Source organism: Melopsittacus undulatus, chromosome 2, assembly GCF_012275295.1.
Source record: "Melopsittacus undulatus isolate bMelUnd1 chromosome 2, bMelUnd1.mat.Z, whole genome shotgun sequence".
Classification (NCBI taxonomy): domain Eukaryota; kingdom Metazoa; phylum Chordata; class Aves; order Psittaciformes; family Psittaculidae; genus Melopsittacus; species Melopsittacus undulatus.
This window is the reverse complement of record NC_047528.1, coordinates 107,601,374-107,627,841: the sequence shown is the minus strand read 5'-3', so window position 1 is coordinate 107,627,841 and position 26,468 is coordinate 107,601,374. Positions and strand designations below refer to the sequence as shown.

Sequence of the window (26,468 nt, the reverse complement as noted above, 5' to 3'; positions counted from 1 at the left end):
TACCTGGTAACATATCCAAGAAGTTATATACAACCTTTATGATATATATATTGCTACAACATACTGACATACCAAAGTCATCCATTTAATAAAGGCAAATTTAATGACAAGTTTTACATGCACTAATTTGGCTAAATCAAGCCACTAAACAAACAAAGTGAGGCAGTAAAATGATCATCACATTTCCCACAGTTCCCAGTATCATTCAGATGAACTTTTCAATACAAAAGAATTTAATCATTATAGCAGTTTGCTCTTCAGGCTTATACAGTAACTGCCTCCGAGTATCTAATGAAAAATGCACCAAATTTCTTAAAAACCTTCAGAGTAACAATAAGCTTTTGTTTTTAAGTACTTCTGCTTCATGTTTAAGTTCAAAAGAGACCGTAAAAATTCCTTTTAAAGTGGAGAAGTTGTTCCGAAGATTAACGTCACATGTGATCAGATTTCCCAGTTATAGGACACTTTTTTTAAAATCTCAGGTTAAAAGGTTCCACTATGAAACTATATATAAAATTAATGGCTTTAATTCAGGACAACAATTAGAACAAAAACTAGCCAGCAGTAAAACAGTCCAATGGATTTAAAGAAAACAACCCACACACAAAAACTGCTCGCAGGGAGTAAGAAAGGATGCTGGAAGCAAGAAGGAGGGCAACAGTGGCTCTTAACTTTAGGATATGCTTAGTTTAAAAAATGATATTATAACTAGTTCTTCATTGTTTCAATGTTTGACTACTCCAGAAGACTGAGCTGCAGTATGAAAACATAAGAGATATTTTTTGTTTGCTTGCCTGATGCAAGCAAATAGCTGTTCAAAAAAATAGCTGTTAAAAAAAAACAGCTGTTCCAATCAGCTGTTCTTGATTAGCAGCTTAGAAATCTCAGCCAAGAACCACTTTACATGTCTAAAAGAACTGAATGGAGAAAATCCACATCTTTCCTGGTTAGGTGAAGTATAAAGTGGAATTCCTATTAATTTGTTTGATTGATAACATACTTCAAACCCTTAACTTTCAGTTCTAAAAATCCACATTCTACAAAACCAAATCCTTCTAGAATTGAAGTATCAAAACAAGCCTCATCTCCTTCGTGCTCTGAAAATCATGCCAGCCTTTTCTTTACACTGTCTCATTTCTACCAGTCTTAGATTACAGAAATAGTGTTAAGTTAGCCCCTGTTTACTGCTAACAGCTTACCAACACTACAGAAAATAGGCAGATCTAAATCTGAACAGCACTGTCACCCACATGCTAACTTTTGCCTTTTAATCTTGCAACCACAGGAGATATGAATAGCATAGAGAATTTTTTAGGGTGTGCTGCTACAAAGAGAATCACAAATATATACACGGACCTGTGAGAAAAGCAATTTTAGTTAGTCTCTTTCACCACATGCTGCAATAATTCAAATATGCCTGTCACTTAAATCCAGGCATACAATTCATTACACCCCTACTCAGCTAAGTTGAGGATGCTTAAAGAACTGCTGTAATGACTCTGCTTTTGATCTCAGTTTCAGAGAAGTGTTTCAGTTACTACCTGCATCTTCTCCACTCTAATGTCAACGCATTAGGTGTATCTAGTTTAGCTATAATGAATTTTCCTGAAAATAGCTGATTATGATGATGAACATATAAGCACATCACATACTAGCTATTACTAAGATTTCAGCAGTTCTCTACTACACTTGGTAGTTCCACAGCTCTGGGATTTTCCTTGGGTTAGAAGGAAACTTTTAAACGGAGGAATAGGATAATGGAGAGCTTCTGTCTTTGTTATCAATGAGAAGATACTAAGAAAACAATTGGTAGATACAGTACTGCTTAGCCTTCTCCTAGACAGAACAGAAATGAAAGTTTAGGTATGTTCAAGGTGCTTATGGCCAACTTACTATCCAAGGACTTTGCTAACAACAGATACTAAACAGAAGTGAGATATTCATGGTTTAGACATCAGGGTACACTGTCTTATTTGATGCACTTCCCAATTCTTCATGTTCATCCAAGTTCATCACATGGATGAGCTCATAGTGACCTTTTCCATACAGGTAATAAATAAGCTTCCCAGATAAAGAGAGATCTTAATTAATATAAATGAGACTTTTTTCAAAGGCTAAAGAGTAATGCAAATAAAGATGCTTAAGAACCAAATCAAAGAGCTCTGAGCCAAGTTAAACTTGCCTTTTCCTTTTCATTCCTGTATTTTCTCCTCTTTATGTGCAACATCTTAAGAAGTATTATAATTTTCATTTCAACAATCAGAGACCACTACAACTTCCTAAAGTTTCAGTGAAGTCCGATTAAGATACCTCGAATCTGCTTACGTAGTCTAAAACTATAAATTTGGGGCAGTTAAAGTCTCTGCTCAAACATGCCCAATTCTATGAACCAGAACTTACAATATGTCTGCCTCAGCATGTATATTATTCAGAATGATTTGCATCTTCAGAATCTGAAACACTGGAAGGAAGGAAAGGTTTCTACCTTCAAGCTTAAATATACAAGGTTAAATGAGGCTGAGAGCCAGCTGGGAACACTTCCCTCCCAGAGGGTTTTCCAGAATTCCCCCTGGTTCATGCATTGAAGGCCACACAATATATGAACAGGGGAAGGTTGTTGAAAAGGTGATTTATGGGAAGATTCTACATTTGCAACTCTCAAGTGAGAACACTAATTAAGAAAATGACTCCTCTCAAGAGCTGCAAACTCTTCTTCAGAGTTGCAAACAGCACAATACCATAAAAGGGGACAGATGAGTCCTTAACAGCATGAACAAGGCTCTAAACAGAGGTGAAGGTGTGCTACATGTCACAGAGAAGAGCAGTAGGGTATAGAGCCCTCCACTCCCACCAAAAGCAGTGGAACATGTCACACACTGAAAGCAAACAACCACAAAAGCTGCTTCAATGTCCAGCGAATTAGCAACAGATCGACTTACTGAAACCCAACTAAGCCTTTATTTACAAAGTAAAATTAGTGAAAAGCAGATTTTGCAGTTTGCTTCAGGAGAGCTACTATAGAGCAGCTTCAGCTGAAACAAGGAGCAATGCACTCAGGATTCTACACAAATGGTAAATGCCTAACGTACGAGGAGAAAGGACATTCTGGTGGAGTAACATAGATACAGGCAGTGTTCCTGAAGTGACTGAAAAATTTAGAGCACTGACATTTCAACTGCTTATATTAAATATTTAGACAACAAAATGGTCATAAAAATATTTCCATGAGCATAAAGAAAGCCTAAAGAGTTTCAGAAGTCCTGAGTATAGATTATTCTCATCTCTAGCTGTAAATACCAAGGAGTAGAATTTTTGTAACAATATGTGTTACAAAAGATGAAAAACAATGCCTAGGTATTCAATTAAGTTTAGCACAAACCAGAAAATTAAGCTAGGAAAACTGCCTCATATTAATTGTAGTTAAATACAAGCCTAATAAAGCGGTGCTATTGAAAAGAGAAAATAAATGAGACAAAAGTTCTTAAGAGCGAAATTGTGAGTTTTCTTTACAAAAAATATTTCTTAAACATTTCTGAACATCTTTGAAAAAGAAAGGCAGAAATTGAACAACAAAAAGTGGATTGTATTTAAGTGTATTCATATAAGCATCAGAGCAAAGAAGTCACACTAGTTATGTTACATGCTGTAGTCCGTAACACTGGGCTTCCATCTTTTCCATCTGCAGAATGCAAAGAATTTCAAAGACAGTTGAAGTGCAGTAGCATCCATTTAGACAGATGAATACGCAAAGGCTACAACAGCAAAGTGTTGGTACATCTCACAACCACCACATTAAGATTTTCCTACTCCAATTTACTGCCCATTATACTTTTGCCATGAGTTCCAGTAGCAGCACACAGCAGAAGAAGGCACTGAAGAAGGTGAGTTTGACCTGCTGTTTCCAAACCAGAATTCATTCCTGAGACCCTTTAGATTGATTAAGCAGTGCTCAGGAGATACAGTAATACACTGAACTGAAGCAAATTGAGATATGCCAATATATCCCTGAAATTGCTCATAAATAAAAAGAGTAGGTCAAAACTGGAACTTTAAACTGCCACAAGTTTGTCAAAGGACTGGAAACAGACTGAATTGGGGCAAATTAAATTCCTCTGGCAAGTTAACATTAATGTTTTGCATCTCCCTCAATGCTAAGAACTTGGACAAAAATGCAAACCCAGCCCATCGTTCAAGACTAAACATTTATTCCTCACCTGAGGTAAGAACATATTCTCAGTCCATACAATTATAAACCAGAAATTCTACAGCCTTCCTGATGAAGGTTTAAACTAATGCATTTTCCCATGTGACTGCATGCACAGCCTTATCCTACCATGATCACTTTCTGTGCTTTCTTTAAGAGGTAAGAGCTAATTTTTCATGCCTCAACATAATTCCAGAAAAACAAGGCATCAGAAGGGAACCTGAACTTGCAGTCCTTAAACTCTGATTTTTACTTTTGGTTTCTACAAAATGATCTCTTCTGAAGAGGTCAAATCTCTACATTTTCTTTTGCTGTACACTGAGAATTAAAGCAAGATTAGATTAATGACATAAGTGGTTTCTCAACTTTTAACTAGTTTGCATTCATATTAGAAAATAGAAATAAAATTAGTCTTCAACTTCTAGAGCTTTTCTGTACAAGCAAAACATTAAAGAAAAGGATATTTTCCTGGATCTGCAACACCCACTCTGTAGTCCACGTAACTTTGATAGGGATGAAAGTTGAAAACAAAAAGGAGACCAGCTCTCTCAAATGCTATGACCTTGTTGCTTTCATGTTTTTCACTCACATAGGCCTAGGAAATAAAATAAAAATAAAATTTATAAAATATTTAATTTCTAACTGAATTAATAAGGAAAAAAATCACCACCACTATTTCTATACTTCATTTCAAGTAAAACAAAGATTCAAGCAGCATAAAGGAATTAACATGCAAACTGAAATTGTTTACCTATGTAATGTCACATAATATTTTTGATTACTAAACTATAGCTTACTTTTTATAAGGTAATGTAAAATTAAAGAGGAAGAAGCATGTTCATTACAGAGCACATGAAAAATTCTTGCTCAATATTTGTATGATTGTTTTTTATCACACTTTAGCAAAAAATGGATTCCTTTTATCATATCGAATCTTCCGATATACTTGTTATGGGGACCTGCATTACATCTACTGTTAGTAATGTAGCAAATGAAGCACTGGGTATGGGAGCTTTGTTTGTTTGTTTTTTAAATCTGTGTGAGAGATGCCTTTGATAAGTCACATTAAACTGCTGCAGATATCACCTTTGTTCTATTCACAAAAGCCATTAATAAGTAATTAGACATCAATTTAAAAAGTTCTTGCAAGTAGCTTATGACTAGTATGAAATAATTAAATGAGAAATTGTAATAATTGAGCTGCTTTTATAAAAAGTACAGCGCAGAATTTGGGCAAGAAGGGAAACACAAAAGTGACAGTTTGAAGACCAAGAGAGTATAACTTACACTGTACTGAAAGTGTTTTCTCAGTAACAGAGTATTTATTTATATGAAGTAAACAGTCAGAACAACTTATGCTTTCCCAAAGCAATCCCTGGATTGGATTACAAACAAGTTTGTAGTCTGTTTTATCCGATCTACAGTTACTAAATAAAAACAGCAAAAATAATAGGAAAAGAGCTTTTTCTATGAAGCTAAAAGGAGACTTGCTTCAGATTTCTATTATGTGTGGAAGATATTTCAGTGACATGTTTTGACAACTTGAAATATATGGTTGGGCATTACATAGTGCATAATAAAGTGCTATTTAAAATTTCTGCATGCAAATTTGATATTGTTATTCTCAACATGTAGCTAGCTGGTGACTAAAAACTTACCATTTAGTATTTATAGCTTACCGGGGGAGATGCAAGCCATCCAAATCTTTCCTCCAATTTATTCATATCTCTATCAAATGCATTTAGGAATCTATAGCGAAGAAGATGATCCTCAGTAAGATTAAACTGTCTTCTGGCATAGTGGTAGCTCTCATTGTTCCCTATTCTGGGAAAATCAAGCCATTCTGGATGTCCAAATTCATTACCTGTAGTTAAAAATATTCATGATCCATAAATTCACGTGCTAGAAGTACACTAAAGCTGCAAAAGTGAAATACATGAAAATACATTTTCTTTCTGAAAGTTTTAAATTCCAAGTAATAATTCTGCATATATAAATTGGTCATTTTATTATTAAAATATCTCTCTGAACTTTCATGCTTGCTAACAGGTTTGTTTGGCCAATAAAACTACTGCAGTATAATATCCATGGACTCCACGTGAAGTATAAAAGGGGTAAATGAATTATAACTTCTATGCTATTGTGCCATACCTAAAAAAAAATAAATCTTATTCCCACCCATTAATAACAGCAAGAGAATCTGAGTCACCCAGGATACAAGTTTTAGAGTCATTGCAAAACCTAAAACCATCACTTTAACAGTAGATATCCAGTGGTTTTGAGCATTTAGCAGAATCAGCGTTACCATTCACATAACCAGAGAAATTTCTCATTTTATCAATTAAACTTCAAACAATCAAAATATGAGTTGGCTGCACTTCAGCCACTTTTTATCCTGGCTGTAAGTACTGTTGTCATTGTTTCCAGTGGCATAAAAAGAACTATTCAAAAGGATTACTTGAGTTTCAGTTCCTCACTTCTGAGAAAAACTCAAAAAGGCATCTTAGTTCAAGTAGCAGGCTAGATCACAGAGAGTAAAGCAGGATGGTTAATGATGATGCGCTCAGTATCTGATACTGAAAACAAGTGACTTGAAGGGTATGACAACCCAGGGATCTAACAGTATATGTCAATTCAGCAACCTTGCAAGGGGAGCTCCTTTCCCAAACATAATACTCAGTGGCATAAGCATCAGGGACACATTTCAGGCTGGAATAAAGCATGTTTGAGCACAGGGTTCCTCTGTGTGCCCAGCAGTTCATGCTCCTTTCCTTGCCTGTAAATGCCATTGTATTGCAATGTGGTTTTTATATAACTGTAATGCTTCACAAGTTTGCCAGTCTCATACTAACCCGCACAACTACTGAACAGATATTAAGACAAGGAACAGGTTTATTCAGACTTGGATTGCACTCCACTAAAAACAAGTAGGGAAAAAGATGTAATTTAATAAAGAAAAAGCTTAGTTTCTCTTACAGAAGAAAATCTCTGCTGTGAAAGCTGCAGATTCAAAGAAATCCCTCCTTTGGGACTCAATATTTTAAATTACTTCCATACATCCAAACTTTTCTTGTTTTATATACGTCATTATTACAGTTTGAGACAAATTCAAGCAGGCTTAATGGTTATAACTTCCTCTATAACATGCTACTTAACATACTCTCAGTCATTTTGGGCTATTCATTCAACACAGGATTAAAAAGCGTTAAGTACCTTGAAAAATAAACATTTCAAACCCTACAATAGTTGATTCATCACAGACCTTTCACAGAGATTACACAGAACACATATGCACCATAAAACAGAGACAAGAAGTGATGTACCTGGAAGTATGTATGGGAGGTAATGTGATACAACTGAATTTAAAAACGTAACGATTCTGACCATTTCTACGATTCTGATCATTTACTCAACTTTTGTCAATAAACTGGAGTTTGCAGGTAGATGAAGGGGCAAGGATGCTCAGAGAAGGCAAACGTTGTTTCCTGGATGGATACCCTGCATGTGCAGCCACCTCCTGCTGACTTGCTGCCTGAAAGGCCTGGAGGATATGGTCAGCAGCGACAGCTATGAATTTGAAGTGACTTTTGTGTATTTCCATGCTTCACAGGAACAAAGAAATAAACAGAGAACAAAACAGAAAGGCTGAATACATATTAAGGAGAACCCTTCACAGCAGCATCCATTTTCAGGAGAATCCTTCACAGTGTATCCGCTTTGTAAACACACTGACAAGTTGTAAATTAAATTTCCCATTCAAAAGATGAATCACTAAATTTCATATTCAGCTCAAACTCAGAAACAAATATAAAGGAATCAGAATCACAGCAGGACTCTGAAAATGACCTTGGAATAATGCTGGACTTCAGCTCTTAAACTGCACTAACCATACAGTAGGGAAAATGAGAGAAGATATTGCTACACACAGACACTGTATCTAAACAAATTCTATAACCTCTTAAGAGCTGGGAAAAGTATTATTTTCTTTTGTGATCTGCACACTATTGAAAAGACAGACTACATGAGACAGTTCAGTTAAACACAGCAAAAAACATCAGAAAGTCAGATATATGTATCTCGAAAAGACAGCCAAGGAAATTGTACTTATTGGTTAGGAAAAACAGAAAACCAGGGAAAATAAGCAATACAAGATAGCGAATAAATTAGACTAAAATAGCTCATTATTTCAATAGAGTATTTTGCTGTGAGTAGAGAATATCTCCTTTGTGTTCATACCATATACCAACTGCCCTGTCTCCGCTTGCTTTGCCTGTTTCCACACCGGTTGTTTGAATGCTGCATTTTGTTGGTTGGTTCTGTCTTTTCTTTAAGGGACAACAGAAGTGCAGCAAAACACAAAAGCACCAATTTATTGTTCTAGCCATCACTGCTGTTCATTAAGAAAAAAAGAAATCTAACACAGTGCAGCAGCTACATCGATGACTATATTATTTGCTGATGTCTAAGAAGCATGTTGAGAGTCTAAACACCAACTGCTTGTACTTCAAACAACTTCATACAGGTGTCTTTTGCACAACACACTTATGAGCTTTTTGTATGTGCTGCTTGATTTTAAAAGGGTCTCTTCATTTCTCTTTCGAAAAAGGAAAAGATGAGTCCATAAATACTGACAGAACAAATCCAAGGAGGCATTTTTGGTTATGTTTTTAAGATGTGGCAGAGGGAAAAGGAACTAGCACTTAGGATGCAAGCAGGCCTTCTGATAAACTGCAGAGCATGCTTTGCACTTAAGACACATAAGGCTATGCATCTTTAACAAAAACATACCTCACTAATTTTTTTTCCCTTAATTGCTATTGTTTCCTAATTTCACTTCACAACAATTGAGGGGCAGGTCTAGGAAAAGGAAGGTACCAGTAACTGACCAACACTGATTTCAAGAGATAACTAATGGCACCCGTGCAGCATCTGCTGCCTCCTTGCCCATGTTCAACTTCACACTTCTGACAAGAATCAGCAACATTCATTTCTTGATAATTGTGAAAGCCTCTAAACATAGCAGTACTATTGGGATTACTTTTCCTGCAATTAATTTGCTGTTTGATGTAAAGGTCCAAACTACAGATTGACAAGAAGCCAGCTGCTACAAATGATGCAAATCAAGACAATGGAACTAATGTGGAGTAGAACAAAGCTGAAATTAACTGAAATTTTGATTAGAGAAACAAAACAAAGACAACTCATGGAAGTGCAATGCATACTGATTTTATCTAGGAATTAATTCAAGTTTGTTATTTCCTACATACGGCACATATTGGACAACTTCACTTTACTACGTACAAGATTTCAAGATCACAATTCTAACAAATAAATTAACTTCCTACTGCTATAATGAAGATTTACATCACAGTTGTTTATGAGGCTAGAAATGCATTTATACTGCAAAGTAGTTATGCTGCTGATGACTGCTTTGAAGCTACGCCCCACAGGTCATTAAAGTTTTCTTGATCTCTCTTTAGACATCTCTACTAGCAATTCTCTCTCAAGAAATTAGGCTAAGCAGAACTGAAAGCACATTTAAAAGATGCAGCAGGCAGTGTCAAGAGATGTCTGTTATTTTGTTTTGTTTGCATTTTGAATTAAGAATGACATTAAATACTTTAAAAGCGGTTAAAGCAAGTAGTTTATTTTATACATCAAAGGTAAGAAGTTTAATTAGGTGTATAAGGCTGAACAAGTTTTTAAATTATCTAAAATACTATGAAAAGACCCTGTTTAACACTGATGAGCTGGGGACTGGACACATTGGGACAATGTTTTAACAGTTCCACCTTAACATATTTCTATCAAAATAAGTAACATTACACCAATTTACAGCAGCCAGATAACCGATTCATCCAGGAGTTGTAACTGATTTGAATTTAACTTCACTACTTTTGTGAGCAGTGATGACAATGCAACAAGCTGCAGATCATAAACAGTATCAATGTTAAGTCAGCTCTAGCTATCACGTATTTTTCATTATTTCAAAAATATAAATATTTCAAAGAATTAATCCTCATTTCCCCTAGTTGCAAAAGTTTTGGATATTGAACAATTTTGATACTTTGTATTTACTCATGTAGTACCAAATATTCTTCTTAACATTTATACTACTAAAAACAAGTAAGAAACAATACTGCCTTCAAATTACGAGAGGATGATCTTCATTACAAGCATTTATTTAATCTTGTAATCAATACAACAACACAGTAAAGTGAAATTCCAAATGGACTCCTCCTGGAACACTTGGTTTACATGACTTGGAGTCCTTCATGTTTTTCTAATTTCTCTAGCACTGGTATGCAATGACATATTGGTCCAGAAAAGAAAAAAAAACCCACAAAAACCAAACCAAACCAACAACAACAAAACCCCCCCCAAAAACCAACCCAAAACCAAATTCAGGCAAACAGTTCTACTGTATTTCTTGCAAAAAACACATGCTAGAGAAAATCTCATGCACGAGGTAAAGGTAAAAAGAGAGGTCTTGGCAAAGTCGGTTCTGCGACAGAAGTATTTTCTCCCATTATACTAGATATTGTCTTCTTCCAGTCTATGATAAGACAAAAATTAGAATAAATACCATATTTCCTTTGAAACCCTAATCTTCCACATCTTCTATTGGAGAGGGGATGCTTAACCTTGCCTGTATTAAAGAATCAATGAATGCCTCTACTCTGGTGTGATCACAACCATGAAAAACCACAAGCATGCCTGTAATCTATCCCAGACATAGGAAACTACTGAGTCCTTAAAATGATCCTAGATCACGCCAGGCATACAGTACTCTATCCACAGCAGCTGACTAGAAGATCCAGGGAAGCTACAGAATGGAATTTGGAGGAATTCCCTGGTATGTCTGACTTGTTGCTCCAAGAAGAAATCTTACAGTTTATCTGGAAATGTAGTTTCTTTTTCTTCCACCAGAATAATATTGATTTAATTTAAATAACACTAAATAAAGGCTTCTTTTATAACAATATTTTCTGCTTTTACAGCCCCTCTTTTCTTCTTTGGTACTTCACAACCTGAACTTCTCACAGCAAACTGTTTGGAAGTACAGCTTTAACACTACACAGGTATGATATTCCAGGCCTGTTTCTTAATATACCAGTAAACCCTGTTGAATCAGAATTTTATGTCTATTTAATTCCCTTTTTCTAACAGTGGCTAAAAACAAGTGCCTAGAAAGGGATCAAAGAATACAAGAATCATAAACGATGCTTCCTCTTATTATATTCCACAGGCTCCCTTTTTTTTTAGGACATGACAATGCCACTCCTCTTACAGACTATGCTCATAAGACCAACATGGAAGCCTGTACTGCGTTTTCACAGAGTCAGCCTAGGCAGTTATCCCTTTCAAATGTCCTACCTATTATTTGAATATCCAAGCTTTTAAACAGCAGACATTCTCCTGCTGGGGCTTTCAGCCTCCCCCTCTGCCTTGAGAAATCCAAAAGAAAATTATGATGGTGGGCCTCCCCAGCACCCTAAGGATCAGACTCCAATACTATCTCCAATTTCTTCCAAAATCTATGATTAATTGTTGAAGATCTGAAGAAATGAAATAAATAGATCACATAAACCGCTTCTTCAAGATAACATTGTGCAAAATTCATTTTTGGTTATCTTTAGATTTATGAACCACAGCTTTTTGCCTTTTGATAACTACTGGTAATTGTGACAGTTTCTACATAACCATCTCATAAAATAAGATTAGTGTGTTGAGGAGTATCAGCTCTGGCAAAACCTTAATTGGGACAACGTACACTCCATCTCTTCTTTTGAGACTTCTATATTAAAAGAAACCCCAATACTGGTCACAGAGAAACTGCTTATGGATTCAGAAAGTTTGGGAGATTTGTTTGTGATGATGCTGGAGATTCTGCAAATGACCTTCCTCCCTTTACTTACCTGTCTATAAGTATTTCAAATCAAACTCAAAACATTTCAAGAACTCTGAAAATTGGTTATTATTCTTACTCCCCAAGAAATAAACACATAGTTACTTATGGCAGAAAGAATTAAGTACAGCATAAAAAATATTTACAAACCCATGAAAACTGTGTGTATATAAACACATTATTCATGACACAGCTTTTGGCAAAGGAAAGTTGTACAACACTGCTCAGCAGGAAAATGTTAACTTTAGAAGCTGTACTCATCACTAATATTTTACTACTTTTTATACTTTTATAAAAAGTCGTTTACTGTTTACTGACCTTTTCTCCTCCAAAATAGGTACCTTTGGAATATACATCACTTACAATAAATACCTTTTCTAAAGCAAACAGATCAGCTTTATTTTTCCTTCAGTCATTAAGGCAAACACACACAAGCTAACACAAACAAATAACTCAGGAAAGCAAATATTGTGATAGAGACTTTGTTTAAATTCAAGAGGCTTCACAATTTCTCTTTCTTTATTATAGAAGCCAACAAATGCTTGCTGAGTCTGTGCTTTTGCAAGATACTGTACTAATTTTATATTACTGGTAAAAGGTCCAGTACTCTGATTTTCCTATTTTAATATACCAGCCATTTCAAATCACATCATGCTTGGTACACAGCCTGTCAAGCCCAGATAGGGCTAATCTTCACCCGAGAATAAGTGTTATGAAGTTTTTCCTCTCTATCAAAAGATCTCTTTTTTTTTTTTCACATACTGCAACCTGCAATATTTAACTAGCTTTTTCTATAACATATTTAGCTGATCACAGCTCTTCTAAAGTTCAGTGGTAAGTATTTCTCAAATACTCTCCTCAAATCATATTTATTGTACTCCATTCCTAACAGATCATATTAAGCAAATAACGGAGGAACAGAAATCCTTTTAAAAGATATTTCTCCCAGTTATGGTACATTCTTCTCTCTCATACGTCTTCATTTTAAACTGGAAAAGTAATTTCTGAAAATTTCAACTGAATTTAAGAGGAAAATACTGCTGTAAAATATAATATAAATGACAGAAATAAAATCCCACCTCAAACTTTGGTGAAATACATTTTACTTCATCTGTATTAAATTCATAAGCTATTAAAATGATACAGCTGACACCATAGTTTGCCTTTGCATAATTCCAAGGGCTGTGTCTGGCTTATCTAGTAGGCTTCTGGTGGAGAACTACTGTAATTCAAAGCATAGCAGGAACTGGTTAAGATGTCTATGCTTGCTCATAGATTCTGAAACCAGTACATTCCCTTATAGTTCCATCTTAAACAACATCCCTTAAACAGTTCTAAGCCAGCTGATGCATTCTCACATACCATATCGTAAGAGCAGATAGCTTGGTTACCCCAAAACTCTTCCTGTATTATGTTTAGGTGAAATTTTGTTAACATTTAAGCACAGTTGTGCCCTCTCTTCAAAGTATTTGAAATTAAGTATAATTAATATAGGTTGTAGTACACCAGTGACTTGCTTCTTTCTCATTCCTCCTTCCTATCAAGGTTGGCCCATCTTCACTTACTTCCTACTGATGTTAAAAAGTTGGAGTTATCACACCATACAAAACCTCAACCCAGCCAAGTAACAAGAAAATAAGTGATTCTTCTCAGAAGCACAACCTCTAAACCTGTATTAAGAAAGGCTGGATGGTGGAGGAGCGTACTTACACAGAGGAACAGCCAAAGTGGATAAAACCATGACACTGCTTACTATGATTTACTTTTCAACAGAAGCAGAGCGCATGATGGTTATGCCAGCATGTCTGTATTTAGTAGAACTGCATTTAGACAGACAAAACATTTATCTGGAATAAATAATCCCTTCATTTGTTATTTGTAGTGTTCCATCAAAAGAGTATTCAGTGAAATATTAGCAATGTCACTGACAACAGTATTCAGTTTCTAGGGCAGATGAATGTTTTCCCTTTGATGCTTCAGTGAGGAAACTTCGAGTTTCTGCAGTTCATGCTTACTTAAAGAGTGCCATGATCAGTTATCCAGACTAGAAGGGACCTTGAGTGGATGGCTTATTTTACTAACCTATTTTAGAAACTTTCAGTCCTGAAAATTTACATTTCAACACTCTTGCCCCAGTGTAGAATAACATATTTTAGATTTAAAATTTACTCCATGCTCTGAGGCAGTCTTTCAAAAAAATGTGTAACAATATGACTTATTTTCATTGCTATAACACTGAAACAATTCCCATTCTGCTGTTTCATATTAGCTACAGCTTGGTAAAAGTGCGACTGACGTGGATACTGTGACATTTCTACTATGCTCTATGTGTCCATACACATATACATTATTTACTTAACCACTTCCAAGAGCTCACTAAAATATTTAGGAGAAGAAATATTTCACAGCACATTGAAAAGGTCGAAAAGAAAAGAAAAATGTCAAAAACATGACACAACTAAAATCAGACCCAGTAAAAACAAGACCCAGCTAAGACATACAAAACCTATGACAGGAAACTTTCCTAAATAGAAGATGTCATGAAAGAAGTTGTAGCTAAATCTTTCAGTGTGGAGTACTGACCACAGACTGGTACCACAACTGACAGGATAATGGGCTTAAAAAGTGAATCAAGGACCAGACTGGAAAAGGATGAGGTCACATGAAGATGGCAAAATTTTTGTCAGAATATATTCAATAAATAGCAGTTTTCTTACTGGTGTCAGTGAGTCCAGAATTGCATCCTCTAATTTTGAAAGAGTATATAAAGGATTACGTAACTAAAAGAGAAAGAAAATGTAAACTGAAGAGAGAGACCACTTGAATAGTGTTTTGATACATATAAAAGTTAAAGGTTTTCATATGATATACATCAAAAATTAAAGTTTAATAATATTCTGTTCTTGCTATAGGAACAAACCTAGTTAAAATTAATTATGCATTTGTTAACAGCACAAAACAAGAAAATTTGAAATTAAAAGTTTGTCCTATTTCAAAAAGCAGCTCATAAATTTAAAAGTAATAATAAATAAAAAATTACCAGATCACTTTTGGAGTCTGGGCATTCACCAGAAGCTTATTACACTACAGAGAGGACTACAATAGATGTCAAAGCTGGCAAGGAACAAAGATGCCTGGAAACACAATTTTGTGCAAGACTGTACAGTGTCAGACACTTCTCCAAACTCCTCCATATTAGCTTAATATAAATAGAGCTGTTAAATACCTCATTTATTTGAAACAGAAAACTTCCTAAACAGCCAAGTAACAGATGTCAGGACTCTTGAATATATAAATATTAATGAAGTCACATTCAAATATACTAACAGTGAAACCTTCAACTTTTAAAATGCCATAACACTTCACAGAATCACAGAATCCCAAGGGTTGGAAGGGACCTCGAAAGATCATCTCGTCCAACCCCCCTGCAAGAGCAGGGTAACCTAGAGTACATCACACAGGAACTTGTCTGGGCGGGCAATGCAGGAGACTCCACAAGCCCCCTGGGCAACCTGTTCCAGTGCCCTGTCACTCTTACAGTAAAGAAGTTCTTCCTGATGATCACATGGAATCTCCTATGCTCTGGTTTACTCCCACTGCCCCTTGCTTCAAAAGAAAATAAACCCTTATACTTTGATTAACAAATATTATCACAGCACTATGTCTTCATACAGTTCTATACAGTATTTCAAGCACGTAAACAGAAAGGAAAATCACAGAATGACTGGGATTGGAAAGGATCTCTGGAGATCATCCAGTCCAAACCCCCTGTCAAGGCAGGACCACACAGAGCAGGTCACACAGGAACGCATCCACGCATGTTTGGACTGTCTCTAGAGAGGGAGACTCCACAACCTCCCTGGCACCTTGTTCGAGTTCTCTGACACCCTCAACATAAAGAAGTTCTCCCTCATGTTGAGGTGAAACTTGTTTTAGTTTATGGCCATTGCTCCTCATCCTACCACTGGCTACCACTGAAAAGAGTCTGGCACGATCCCCTGGCACCTGCCTTTGAGACATTTATATGTATTAATGAGATCCCCTTGTCTTGCTTTCTTGAAACAGATCAAACCAGCCATCAGAGAATTCTTCTGGTTGCAGCTCTGAACCACTTCTTACCTAATGTTCACAAGCAAAATGATTCCCAAGATTCCTCCTAGAATGATTTATCACTACTTTGAGCCTCCATTAAATCTTTCTTCTGCCAGCTGCCTCCTGCCCTCTCCCTGAGGCTGGTTCAACAGCGCTATGCTGACAATGTATTTCTACACTTCTTAAAACACATTTGGTTTTGAAAGCCATCAAGACCTTCACAATTTTAAGTATTATTTGCTGTTGTTTTCAATGGGCTTGGGCACTTTCTCTACAGTATTTTAAAAAAAGAATTATGTGCTTATTCCAAGTCTTTGAAAAGGCACAGCCTCGTACTGCTAGCTACACCGTCTCTCCCTCAAAGAGCCCAGAGACTTACCTCTGATGCACTCAGTCTCAAGATTGTGGCTGCCAATGTAAGACTCTTCTGATGTAAAAAAAAAACAACCCAATCAAAAGTATTTCTAAGTTCACACCCTGGGTATGTTTCGATGTCATTAGGCAAACAGCTATTTGTATTCGGAATGTTAGGTGATTTGTGATTTTTGAAGGTACAAGCAGTATTCTGTTTGCAGGACTTGGCGCTGTTTCAAAGCAACCTGTTACTGTAATGTCTCACCACTGTGAGCTTACATGTATGCAAATCTGTATATAAGCAATATATAAAAATAAGTTGATATAAAAATGTAATCAAATTGTCTATTTGCTTCTAAACCCAATTCTACACAACAGTTGAAATATTAGGTGTATCTAATACCTAACTCAAGTGATAATTTAGATATGCAAGGATGTTTGCTTAAGAATAAGTTGGAACAAACAGAAAAAAATGTTAACTTTAGCAGAAAACCAGCTACAAAGCTAGGTGCATTGCATGTGAGCTAGTCCTGTTCTTCATCATTCCCAGTTCATAACAATCTCCCTATAGAAGACTCCACTGACCATGCTACCCAAGTGTTTTTCAGCAGTGCACTTGCTGATGCACTACCTGACTACTCAAACCTTTCTCAACGTTTTAGTGAAAATACATACGAGAGAGTAATTCATACTGTTAGATTATTATTGTTGTTTTCAAAGGTACTTCTAAATTAATATGAGGGTAGCAAAGTTGAAACCATGGCTTGTATTTCAAACACAAGGCAGCAGTGTTGTAACAACCCTTACCCAAGAAGCTTACTTTACATTCTCTGATTGCATTCATTGATACTACTCCTGCAAAGACCTCCTTTACTTACAAAATAACCCTGGACTCAGAAAGACTGTTTGTGAGCATGGTCCCTGGCAGGACTTTCTGTATAACATGACAGGTCCCAGTGCCACACTTTGCTCTGAGAGACAGAACAAGCGAGAAAGATGCGCAAAGCTCCCAAAGAACAAGAGTAAAATCTGATGTATTTGTGATAGATGCCAGCAACATGAACTTTCTGTGCTTAAACAGCCCAGGTTTTATAGTCTAGCTCAGTTCTGATGAACATATATTAACTGATCTGCTGCAAGCGAATGCAACCCCTGTATAATTAGGTCTGGACATTGCTTAATCTTTTAGATGAGCTGTAAAGCTCAAGGGCCTTTTCTGAATCCTTGGACAAAAGAAAATTAAAAATAAAAGTTTATAGAAATGAGGAGTACAGAGTTTTATATAAACTTAACACACTCATGCAGAAAATCTTAATGTTAGCAGAGACCTTCACCACACTGAAGTGTAAAAAAACCAGTAAGAAGATTCCAAAATAAGCCATATATCATATTTGATAAGAAAATTCTTACATTAAGATCCTCACAGGTTCCTAACTTGGCAATTAAACATTATAGCAACATACATCAAAGCAGTTCATGAACATAATCACATCTCCCAAATACATACTACTTAGAAAACACAGATCAGTAAGTCACAGGCCTATTTTCAAAACGTTCCTTTCAGTGTTTTAATTATTATGGAGTTTGACAACAGCACTCCAACACAATGCATATAGGGCATGGCTCGTAAATCCAAGCCAATTGTTAAGGGGAAAGGCAAATGTTATAACCCAGAATTGCATATTAGCAATGTTTCAGCATACAGAAAGCCTTCCAAAATGGGAAGAGTTGGAAGCATTTTAAAAACAGGTTCCTTTTACAGAGTTCTCTCAATATAATTTTTTTCAAGAAGTAGACTTGCCTCAGTGAGCTGACAAAAAGCACAGCCCTGGCAAAATCCAGCATTCCTACTGTTCAGCACAATTACTTCAATTCCACTACTTAGCAGGAAGACATTTAAATTGTTATTGTACTTCTACCTCCCAGCAAAAGAATGTAGGAGGGTGATGCTAAATAGTCATGCACTGAGGATTTAAGTTGAGATCAGGTTTGTTTGCCATTGGTTGGGGCTTGTTTTGTTTGTGGTGTGGGTTTTTTTGTGGTTTTGTTTTGTTTTGGGTTTTTTTAATACATACACAGCAGATGAAAATAAATGCCAGCTACTGACACTAAAAATGATTGGCCAACAATCCCCTTTGCTTCAGGGCTACTGCTGAGGGATGAATAAAATATTAGCCATCTGTAAAATTCAGACATGCTGGGAAAAATAAAATACATAATCCACATTTTGAGAGTCATATGCTTTACTAACAGCTTAAAACAACCCTGAGATAGAATTTCTCAGTTGCCCAGTCTGCTTTCCTGTACAGCTATTAAAGTAGATGGGATACATGAGATAAGAAGATTCATTAAAAGAACTGTATGCGTAGATAAAGGACTGCTAGTGTGTGCTACAAGTAAAACTGAACGCTTCAGACTGCCGCTTCCAAATGCTCATACTAAACCATTTTCAGACAGCAATACACTACATGAGCTATAAGAGACAAAAGGGCCCAAAATATATCCCAAATATGTATGCTTGAGTTTATCAGTTGATAGCTTGGCTGTGTGACTGAATTTATTTAACCCAACAGCAGTCTGCGAAGAACGGAGAAAGTAAAGGGGGAATCAGAGCCAGCAGAAACTGGGTTATAAAAAAGGCCAAGATGCTGCACCAGGAGTGGTAGAGGCCCCTGCTGAGTTTAGGGCTAGCTGAGATTGGACTACCCTGCCGGTCACAGGGATTGAGAGGCAAAAATCCAATTGAAGCTCTGAGCCAGCAGCCACTACCTCCCTACAGCTTTAAGATATTGCTTATCAGCTGCCCCATGCTGCCTTGTAGGGAGATAAGTAACTCTGCATAAGTCCAGCCTAGCCCACTTGGACTGCCTGCAGCAATCAGCAGAAACTGCTGTGAGGCCTCCAAGTATAGCTGTTGATCCACAAAATTGCAACATGTCACTGGGAAAAGAGTGACATTGCTCTCATTTGTCACCCATAGTCCCACTTCAAGCACTGATCAGAACAACTCTGCACAAGATATTGTCTTGGAAAAGAACAGTAAGATGTGTCTAGTTGCTAATACAAACATTGCTTCAACACTAGCTCTATTTTAAGACGAAGCAAAACCCCCAAACCCAAATCAGAACACATCAGAGACTTGGGCATTATCTTGCAGCATTTCCTCTCACACCAGCAGTGTTTCAATACGATTTTCTGGTGTCTTAGAAGGAATTTTTATCTAATAACTTGAGATAAAGCATGTTGCTGTTTGAAAAAAAAAAAAAAAAACAACTATCTAACAGTAGTTCAGATAGGGATTCTCATTAATCAGACAACAGATTTAAGTGGTTAAAGAAGAATGACACTAACAGAAGTCAAACCTGGCAATGTAAGCTAGAAAAATAAAAACCTGCCAAAATTTCCTTGTGGGAGTGTATTTTGAGCAACCTAAGGAGGAAAGAGGTTCAAATTTGCATTTGCACTATGCCAAGTAAAATGTACATTTACATTCTGATTCATTTTCCTTCCGCTTACTAGAAAATAAACAGATTAAAACATTACTATAAACAGTTTAAATTCTATCAAATGGAAATAATTTTTATTTTTCACCTCACAGGAATTTGATGTTTCATCTTAATTGGGAAAGCTTTGAAATATACCGATATTCCAAGGAATGAATCTGCTGCTTTGCAGAGTATGTTTCAAAAGTAGCGTCCTCAGTGGTTCGTTAACTATTTATGTTGATCTAAACATAATTAGATATCAGAAGAACACCCCCCATCAATTTATCTGCTTCATTATTTGAGTCTTTTTCTCCCTTTCAAGTTATCTATTGTTATCTTTAAGGGGGTTTTGTTTTGTGGGGGATATTTATTGCGTTGGGTTTTTTTGTCGTTCTGTGTTTTTTGTTGGTTTGTTTAAGATAGTTATATATGAAACAAAAGAAGGTGACTGGTTCATTTAAGACTCTAACCAGACACTTGAAAGCCATTTTTCTAAGTGAAGTTTATTAGTTTTAGCATATTTCAAAGTGTTGGCATAACAACTGCACAGTGACAGCATAATCTTCTGCAAGATCTCCGCCACTGCAGTCAGTCATTACCAGGATGCCTAAGGCAAGGTTGTTTGTACTGGGGTTTCATTTGGTTTCGGGTCTTGGGGTATTTTTGCTCTGTGGAAATGGATATTGACACTTGAAGTTTTGCTCAGAAAGAACAATCAGAAATCAGTACTCAGGTAATCAGCCTCTGGTACTTTGCCATGCCACAGAAGGGCAGGTTTTAAGAACAGTCACATCTGCCTCATCATCAACTGAACTACTTACGACTATCAGTCAGTATATTAACTTTTCAGTTGTGGAACAGAAAAAGGTCTGGTGCAGATTGAAATGCCTTGCCTGTCTGTAAATGAGTTCCACTAATGAAGGTGCACAAAAGGTATGTACTAATGAGCAAAGCCCTCCAATGATGTAATTCTGACCTGTTCAAGGCAGTAACTACCCTGATGTTTTCTCTCCCTCTCACTGGAATACGGACCAAGTCTCACAGTGTTCTCAAAAAGTCTTCTGAACTTTCTGCAAGACATAATGAGCCTGTCAGATGAGTCACTGCACCTGCATGATGTTAAACATCGGCATTAATTTAAAATCATTGATACATGCTGCTTCCACAAAAAACACTAAGTCTCGGAACACTCACCACATCAGCTCTCAAAATTTAGCATAGATTTGCAATTGCTTCACATGGACGTTATGCATTCATGTTTTATATGGATGGAAGTGTTACAAAATTTGATTTTAAAGTATCTTAAACTTGATCCTCAAACCATCTTTATTCACATTACAGTGTAAAAAGAAAAAGGAAGTTATAAAGCAACATAATGCTTACATATTATTAAAATATTTAATGGCAATCCCAGGCACAGCTACAGGTTGGGCAAAAAGGAAATTAATGGTAGTCCTACGGAGAAGGACTTGGGGGTGTTAGTCAATGAGAAAATGAACATGAGCCAGCAGTGTGCACTCACAGCCCAGAAAGCCAACTGTATCCTGGGCTGCATCAAAAGGAGAGTGACCAGCAGGTCGAAGGAGGTGATCCTGCCCCTCTACTCTGCTCTCGTGAGACCTCACTTGGAGTATTGTGTGCAGTTCTGGTGTCCTCAATATAAAAAGGACATGGAACTGTTGGAACAAGTCCAGAGGAGGCCACGAGGATGATCAGGGGACTGGAGCACCTCCCATATGAAGACAGGCTGAGAAAGTTGGGGCTGTTCATCCTGGAGAAGAGAAGGCTCCATGGAGACCTCTTAGCAGCCTTCCAGTATCTGAAGGAGGCCTACAGGGATGCTGGGGAGGGACTATTTATTAGGGACTGTAGTGATAGGACAAGGGGGAATGGGTTGAAACTTAAACAGCAGAGGTTTAGACTGGATATAAGGAAGAAATTCTTTCCTGTTAGGGTGGTGAGGTACTGGAATGGGTTGCCCAGGGAGGTTGTGAATGCTCCATCTCTGGCAGTGTTCAAGACCAGGTTGGATGAAGCCTTGGGTGATATGGTTTAGTGTGAGGTGTCCCCGCCTATGGCAGGGGGGTTGGAACTAGATGATCTTGAGGTCCTTTCCAATTCTAACTATTCTATGATTCTATGACTGTTTACAACACCAGAATAGCATAAAGAAAGGCTGTCATTATGAACAAGTTGCTGAAAAGCATTACCTCTGTACTCATCTACAATTAATTACATCAGACACCGAGTACTTCTGACGCTATGCATTCAGACTATGACATCAAAACCCCAAATCAAATAGTTTTGTACAGCACAGACATAGCAACTTCATGAAGCTGGTGCCTGTCTGAGTAACAGAGGACAGTGTTAGCAGTATGGGCCTGCATGTGGAGACTGCAACTACTGAAAAGGCTATAGCCTGTTAGAAGTATCCTTATGAACTGATGGATTGGATTTACAAGGGTAATTAAAGATAATCTTGACTTGCCTGTACATCAAACCAGTGCCAACACAACTGGGAAAAGGGTAAAAGAAAAAAAAATACACAAAAAAGAGAAAACATAGGGAAGAATTAAAACCAGTTAGCAAGTTTAAATAAAGCTGATAGGCAATTGCCCAGCAGGCAATAGCTTTAGAAGCTGAAGCAAAATTTTGCCCCTCAGATGGAAAGAGAACTTAGAGAACGGGGACTGATGACAGCTTTGCTACAAGTAGGAAGTGATTTATAATATAACCTCCAAAATCTGTAAGATTAGAGAGAACAACTGTCCAATGAGGACTTCATCCTATTTTTTCTTTGCATATGGGGACGCAGGAGGACAAAAAATAACCAAACAAAAACCCCAAAACTTGTGATACTGAAAGAAACGGCTTAAAACAAGGTGTATGTTGAAATTTAAAGCAAAATAGGGAAGCAAGCCAGATTGAACCTCAAATGTTGAATTTCTTTGAAAAATCAGTTGTAGCAGAAAATGCCCTTTCTGCACATTCAGTTAATGTTCCACATTCTCCTCCCCTTGTACTTCTCAATGAGGAATGCCTTAAAGGAACAGTTTTAAAACATCAGAAAATTCACAAGATGCAGTGGCTTAAGTGGCATTGCTCTATTCCCCTTCCTTCAGGTAATCATTCTCACTACAGGCAGAAAGCCTAGAGAGAAGATTTTTAGCCATTTTTGGCCTAGTAATGTGTCTTTTGATGAAGAGCTTTTAAGAGGTACTCAGAGTGTCATCAGGCACAGCTTCTGCCAATTTCGTATTTCATCTACCAATTTTCAAATTTTAGTACAGAAAATTGTTCAAATAAGTAGGAAATCCAAGACCCACTAATGTACTCCAGCATTTCCTGATGATTGGCATAATGCATATGCCAATCTAGATACCCGCTAGACTTCAGTCTACTGGTGATGGCTCTTGTTTTTTGTTGTTTATTATTTAAAAAAGCCTCAGAAGAGCTTCATGGCACCAACTTTTATGAAGGAAGACACTGTTCAATGTTATTCTTCGCCTAAAGCCAACAGGAAAGCCAAAGCTATGTATTTTGGCATCTTTAGCTGCATTTATATTGACAGGAAGATGATCTCTGTGTATATAGTTAGGTTAGAGATATTGAGAGCGAGTAAAGTGACCTGCCTGAAGGGACTGGCATATACACAATGGAATAGAAAAAAGTATGGTTTTTACAACTCTAGATACTTCCTGAATGTGAGAAAAGACGAAACAGAATTTTGGAATCCTAAAAAGAAATCTATCCAACTCCATCTGGTAGCATTCACTGGCAATTGATCCAGTGCTCATTTTTTTTTGGCTTGGTGGTACAGGTGGGAGAAAAGTATTTTGGATGGTGCCACACGGACTCTGAACAAATGTCTTCAAAGATCAGAATGCTAACTTTCTTTCCTCAAGAAAGGAAGCTATCATGAATCGAGACTAGTTGTGTACCTTAACGCACATTTTCCTCAAGCAACTTCGTCCAAAGGAAGTTAGGAAACAAGTAAATAGTTGTAAATGAACGGTCTAACACTGCCAAGCTATGAGATTCAGTTTCCGAGACAGATTTGCTGCAAGCTATTCCCTCTTCACTCCATTATGTTGTGCCTCTTCATTTGCAGGTTACAGCTATCCCTTCAGAGTTTGAAATTCAACAATTTGCTATCTATGCAGATGCAAACATGACAGTATTCATCTTATACTTGGAACACATTTAAATTAGCCCCAAGACCTGAATCAGCTGAAAGCATAACAAATCTGTGAGCCTTTCAAGACATAACTAATCATTTTAGGTTTTCCTTGTGACACCAAGTTAATAGATACAAAATAAATTTACCCTGATAAACGAGAACCAGAGCAGAAATTACTTCTAGATTATATTACAGCGCTTAAAACATGATAAAATTTTAATTTGTTTTTCAAGTTTTGAAACAAATACTTCCAAACTAGCTGTAGCAAACATTATAAGCAATCTCATTTAAGTAGCCACCTCCAACTTTTTTTCCTTGAGGATTCTTTTACTAAAAGAATACCTTAACGTTTACTGCTCCTCTCTCTAACACATAACTGCTAGAATTTATTTTGTATGCAAGTATTCATTAATTATTTTAAAACATTATTTCCAAAAATAGCATTCCATTTCACTGAAATATGTATGTATTCAGAGCACTATGTTTCATGCTGTCATTGCGCTGGATACAAACGAGTCACACAGCTTTCTTAGGTTCTAAGCTGAAAATGTATTGCAACCATATTAGGAAGCACATAATGCTTTTTATGCCTTTAAGACAAAAATGTTTTATCGATGGCAAAAGTAAACTTTGCCGTCAAAAAAGTATGTTCCAACTGTTTGAGTAAAGCCAAATATGTACAAATGCTGAGATGATTTCTCTTCTCCCCCTCTGGCAATGCTGTATGGAAATTCAAAGCGACAAATACAAAATACAAAACAGAGACAAGAAACCATTAGAGATTACTTGCACAAAGACATTTTGAATTGGACATATGAAATATTACTCAGTAATGATTTTTCGTTCCTTTGAATTTTTTATTAACAAAAAATAAATTCAACCAAGTGATAAATGCTTTGCATGGATCTTCTTTAACAAAGAAAAGGGAAAAAAAACCCTCAAACATGGGAAAATAAACTTTTGTCTTAAATAAAAAAAATTCCCAGTATTATAATTCATTCTCTTCGGTTTCATTCCATTCTTTTACACAGCCATACTATGATGGTAGCTTATTTCATTATTTGTTTTCTTCTTTAGATCTTAATGGGAACATTTTTTTGTCAGACAACACATCCTTTGAAAACCTGATAATGCATTGCAATAGTGGGAGGGCAGAACAGACAGACAGTGCTGTACCATAAGACTAGTAAAAACTCCTCATGTCACTAAGCCTAGTTTCTTGGTATCTCGGATACAGCTCACATCATCCCCTTATAAAACGGGAGATGAACATATAATCTTCTTACCAAAATATACAACTTCTAAGCCCAATACACTCACGACTGCTTTTTATATGCTTTCTCAATATATATTGCTTGCAGAAGTACTTCTAGCACAAGCGTTTCCACATTTACAGTCAGCCACTGAGGATGAGTGGAACATAAGCATTTCAGTCACAAATCATGCTTTTTTCTCTGCCTTGTTTTAGAATGTCTAGTCTCTCAGTATTTTCAACATAGTCATACAACAGAAGACACTGCAAATCAAAACCTTACCAAGAGTATATAACATGTAGACAGCTCCTTTATTAAGATAAATTTTATTTATTTCTATAGGCCTCTTCCTGCATTTAAGTTTTCAGAGACAAGCAATGGATTCATTTCTGTGTTCTTATTCAAACCAAGCAATAGCCTTCATAGGAAATGAAAAATTAAAAAGATAGTCTTTCTGGCCTGTAAACAGAAATGCAAATAGTAAATATGAAAAGGGACTTTCACGGTTTTCCTGAAAACTTCAACTATGTCTATGTTAAACTCTGGGAAATTAAAACTATTTTAAACTAAGAGACTCCCTGCTTGCCCATTTTTAATCAAGAATGCCTCACTTCCTTCCCATAATTAGGAAGGCAGGATATCAATAAATAGGTTCCTATATTTCTAAGTCTTGCCACAGCCAGCACTGTAACCAGAGTATAGTATTACTGATTTTGCTTTCTTTTTTTCCCCTCTCCAAACAAAACAACAAATTATGTGCACCAGAGAATTCTGCACAAATAAGGTAAGTTTTCTCTACATCTACTGAAATTAACACATCAGTATTTTGGCAAATTTATCAACTTTGAATAGTTGTTATTAAAATTGACATAAAAAGGCATAGCAGTTTATAGCAAACCTTCCAAAACTCATCTAAACTGGGGGAGCGAAGAAGGTAGTAACCCTCACGACAAAGCCAGAAATAAAATGGAACTTAAAAACCAGAGATTGA

The 26,468-nt window shown here is 36.5% G+C and overlaps 1 protein-coding gene across 1 annotated transcript in view; it reads right to left on the bottom strand.

The window, feature by feature from the left end:
• Positions 1-26,468, bottom strand: part of GBE1 (1,4-alpha-glucan branching enzyme 1) — a 153,262-nt gene that overhangs the window by 20,634 nt on the left and 106,160 nt on the right. The window contains 2 exon segments of the mRNA XM_034074662.1: positions 4,669-4,799; positions 5,884-6,068. Of these exon segments, the coding sequence (XP_033930553.1) occupies positions 4,669-4,799; positions 5,884-6,068 (316 nt within the window).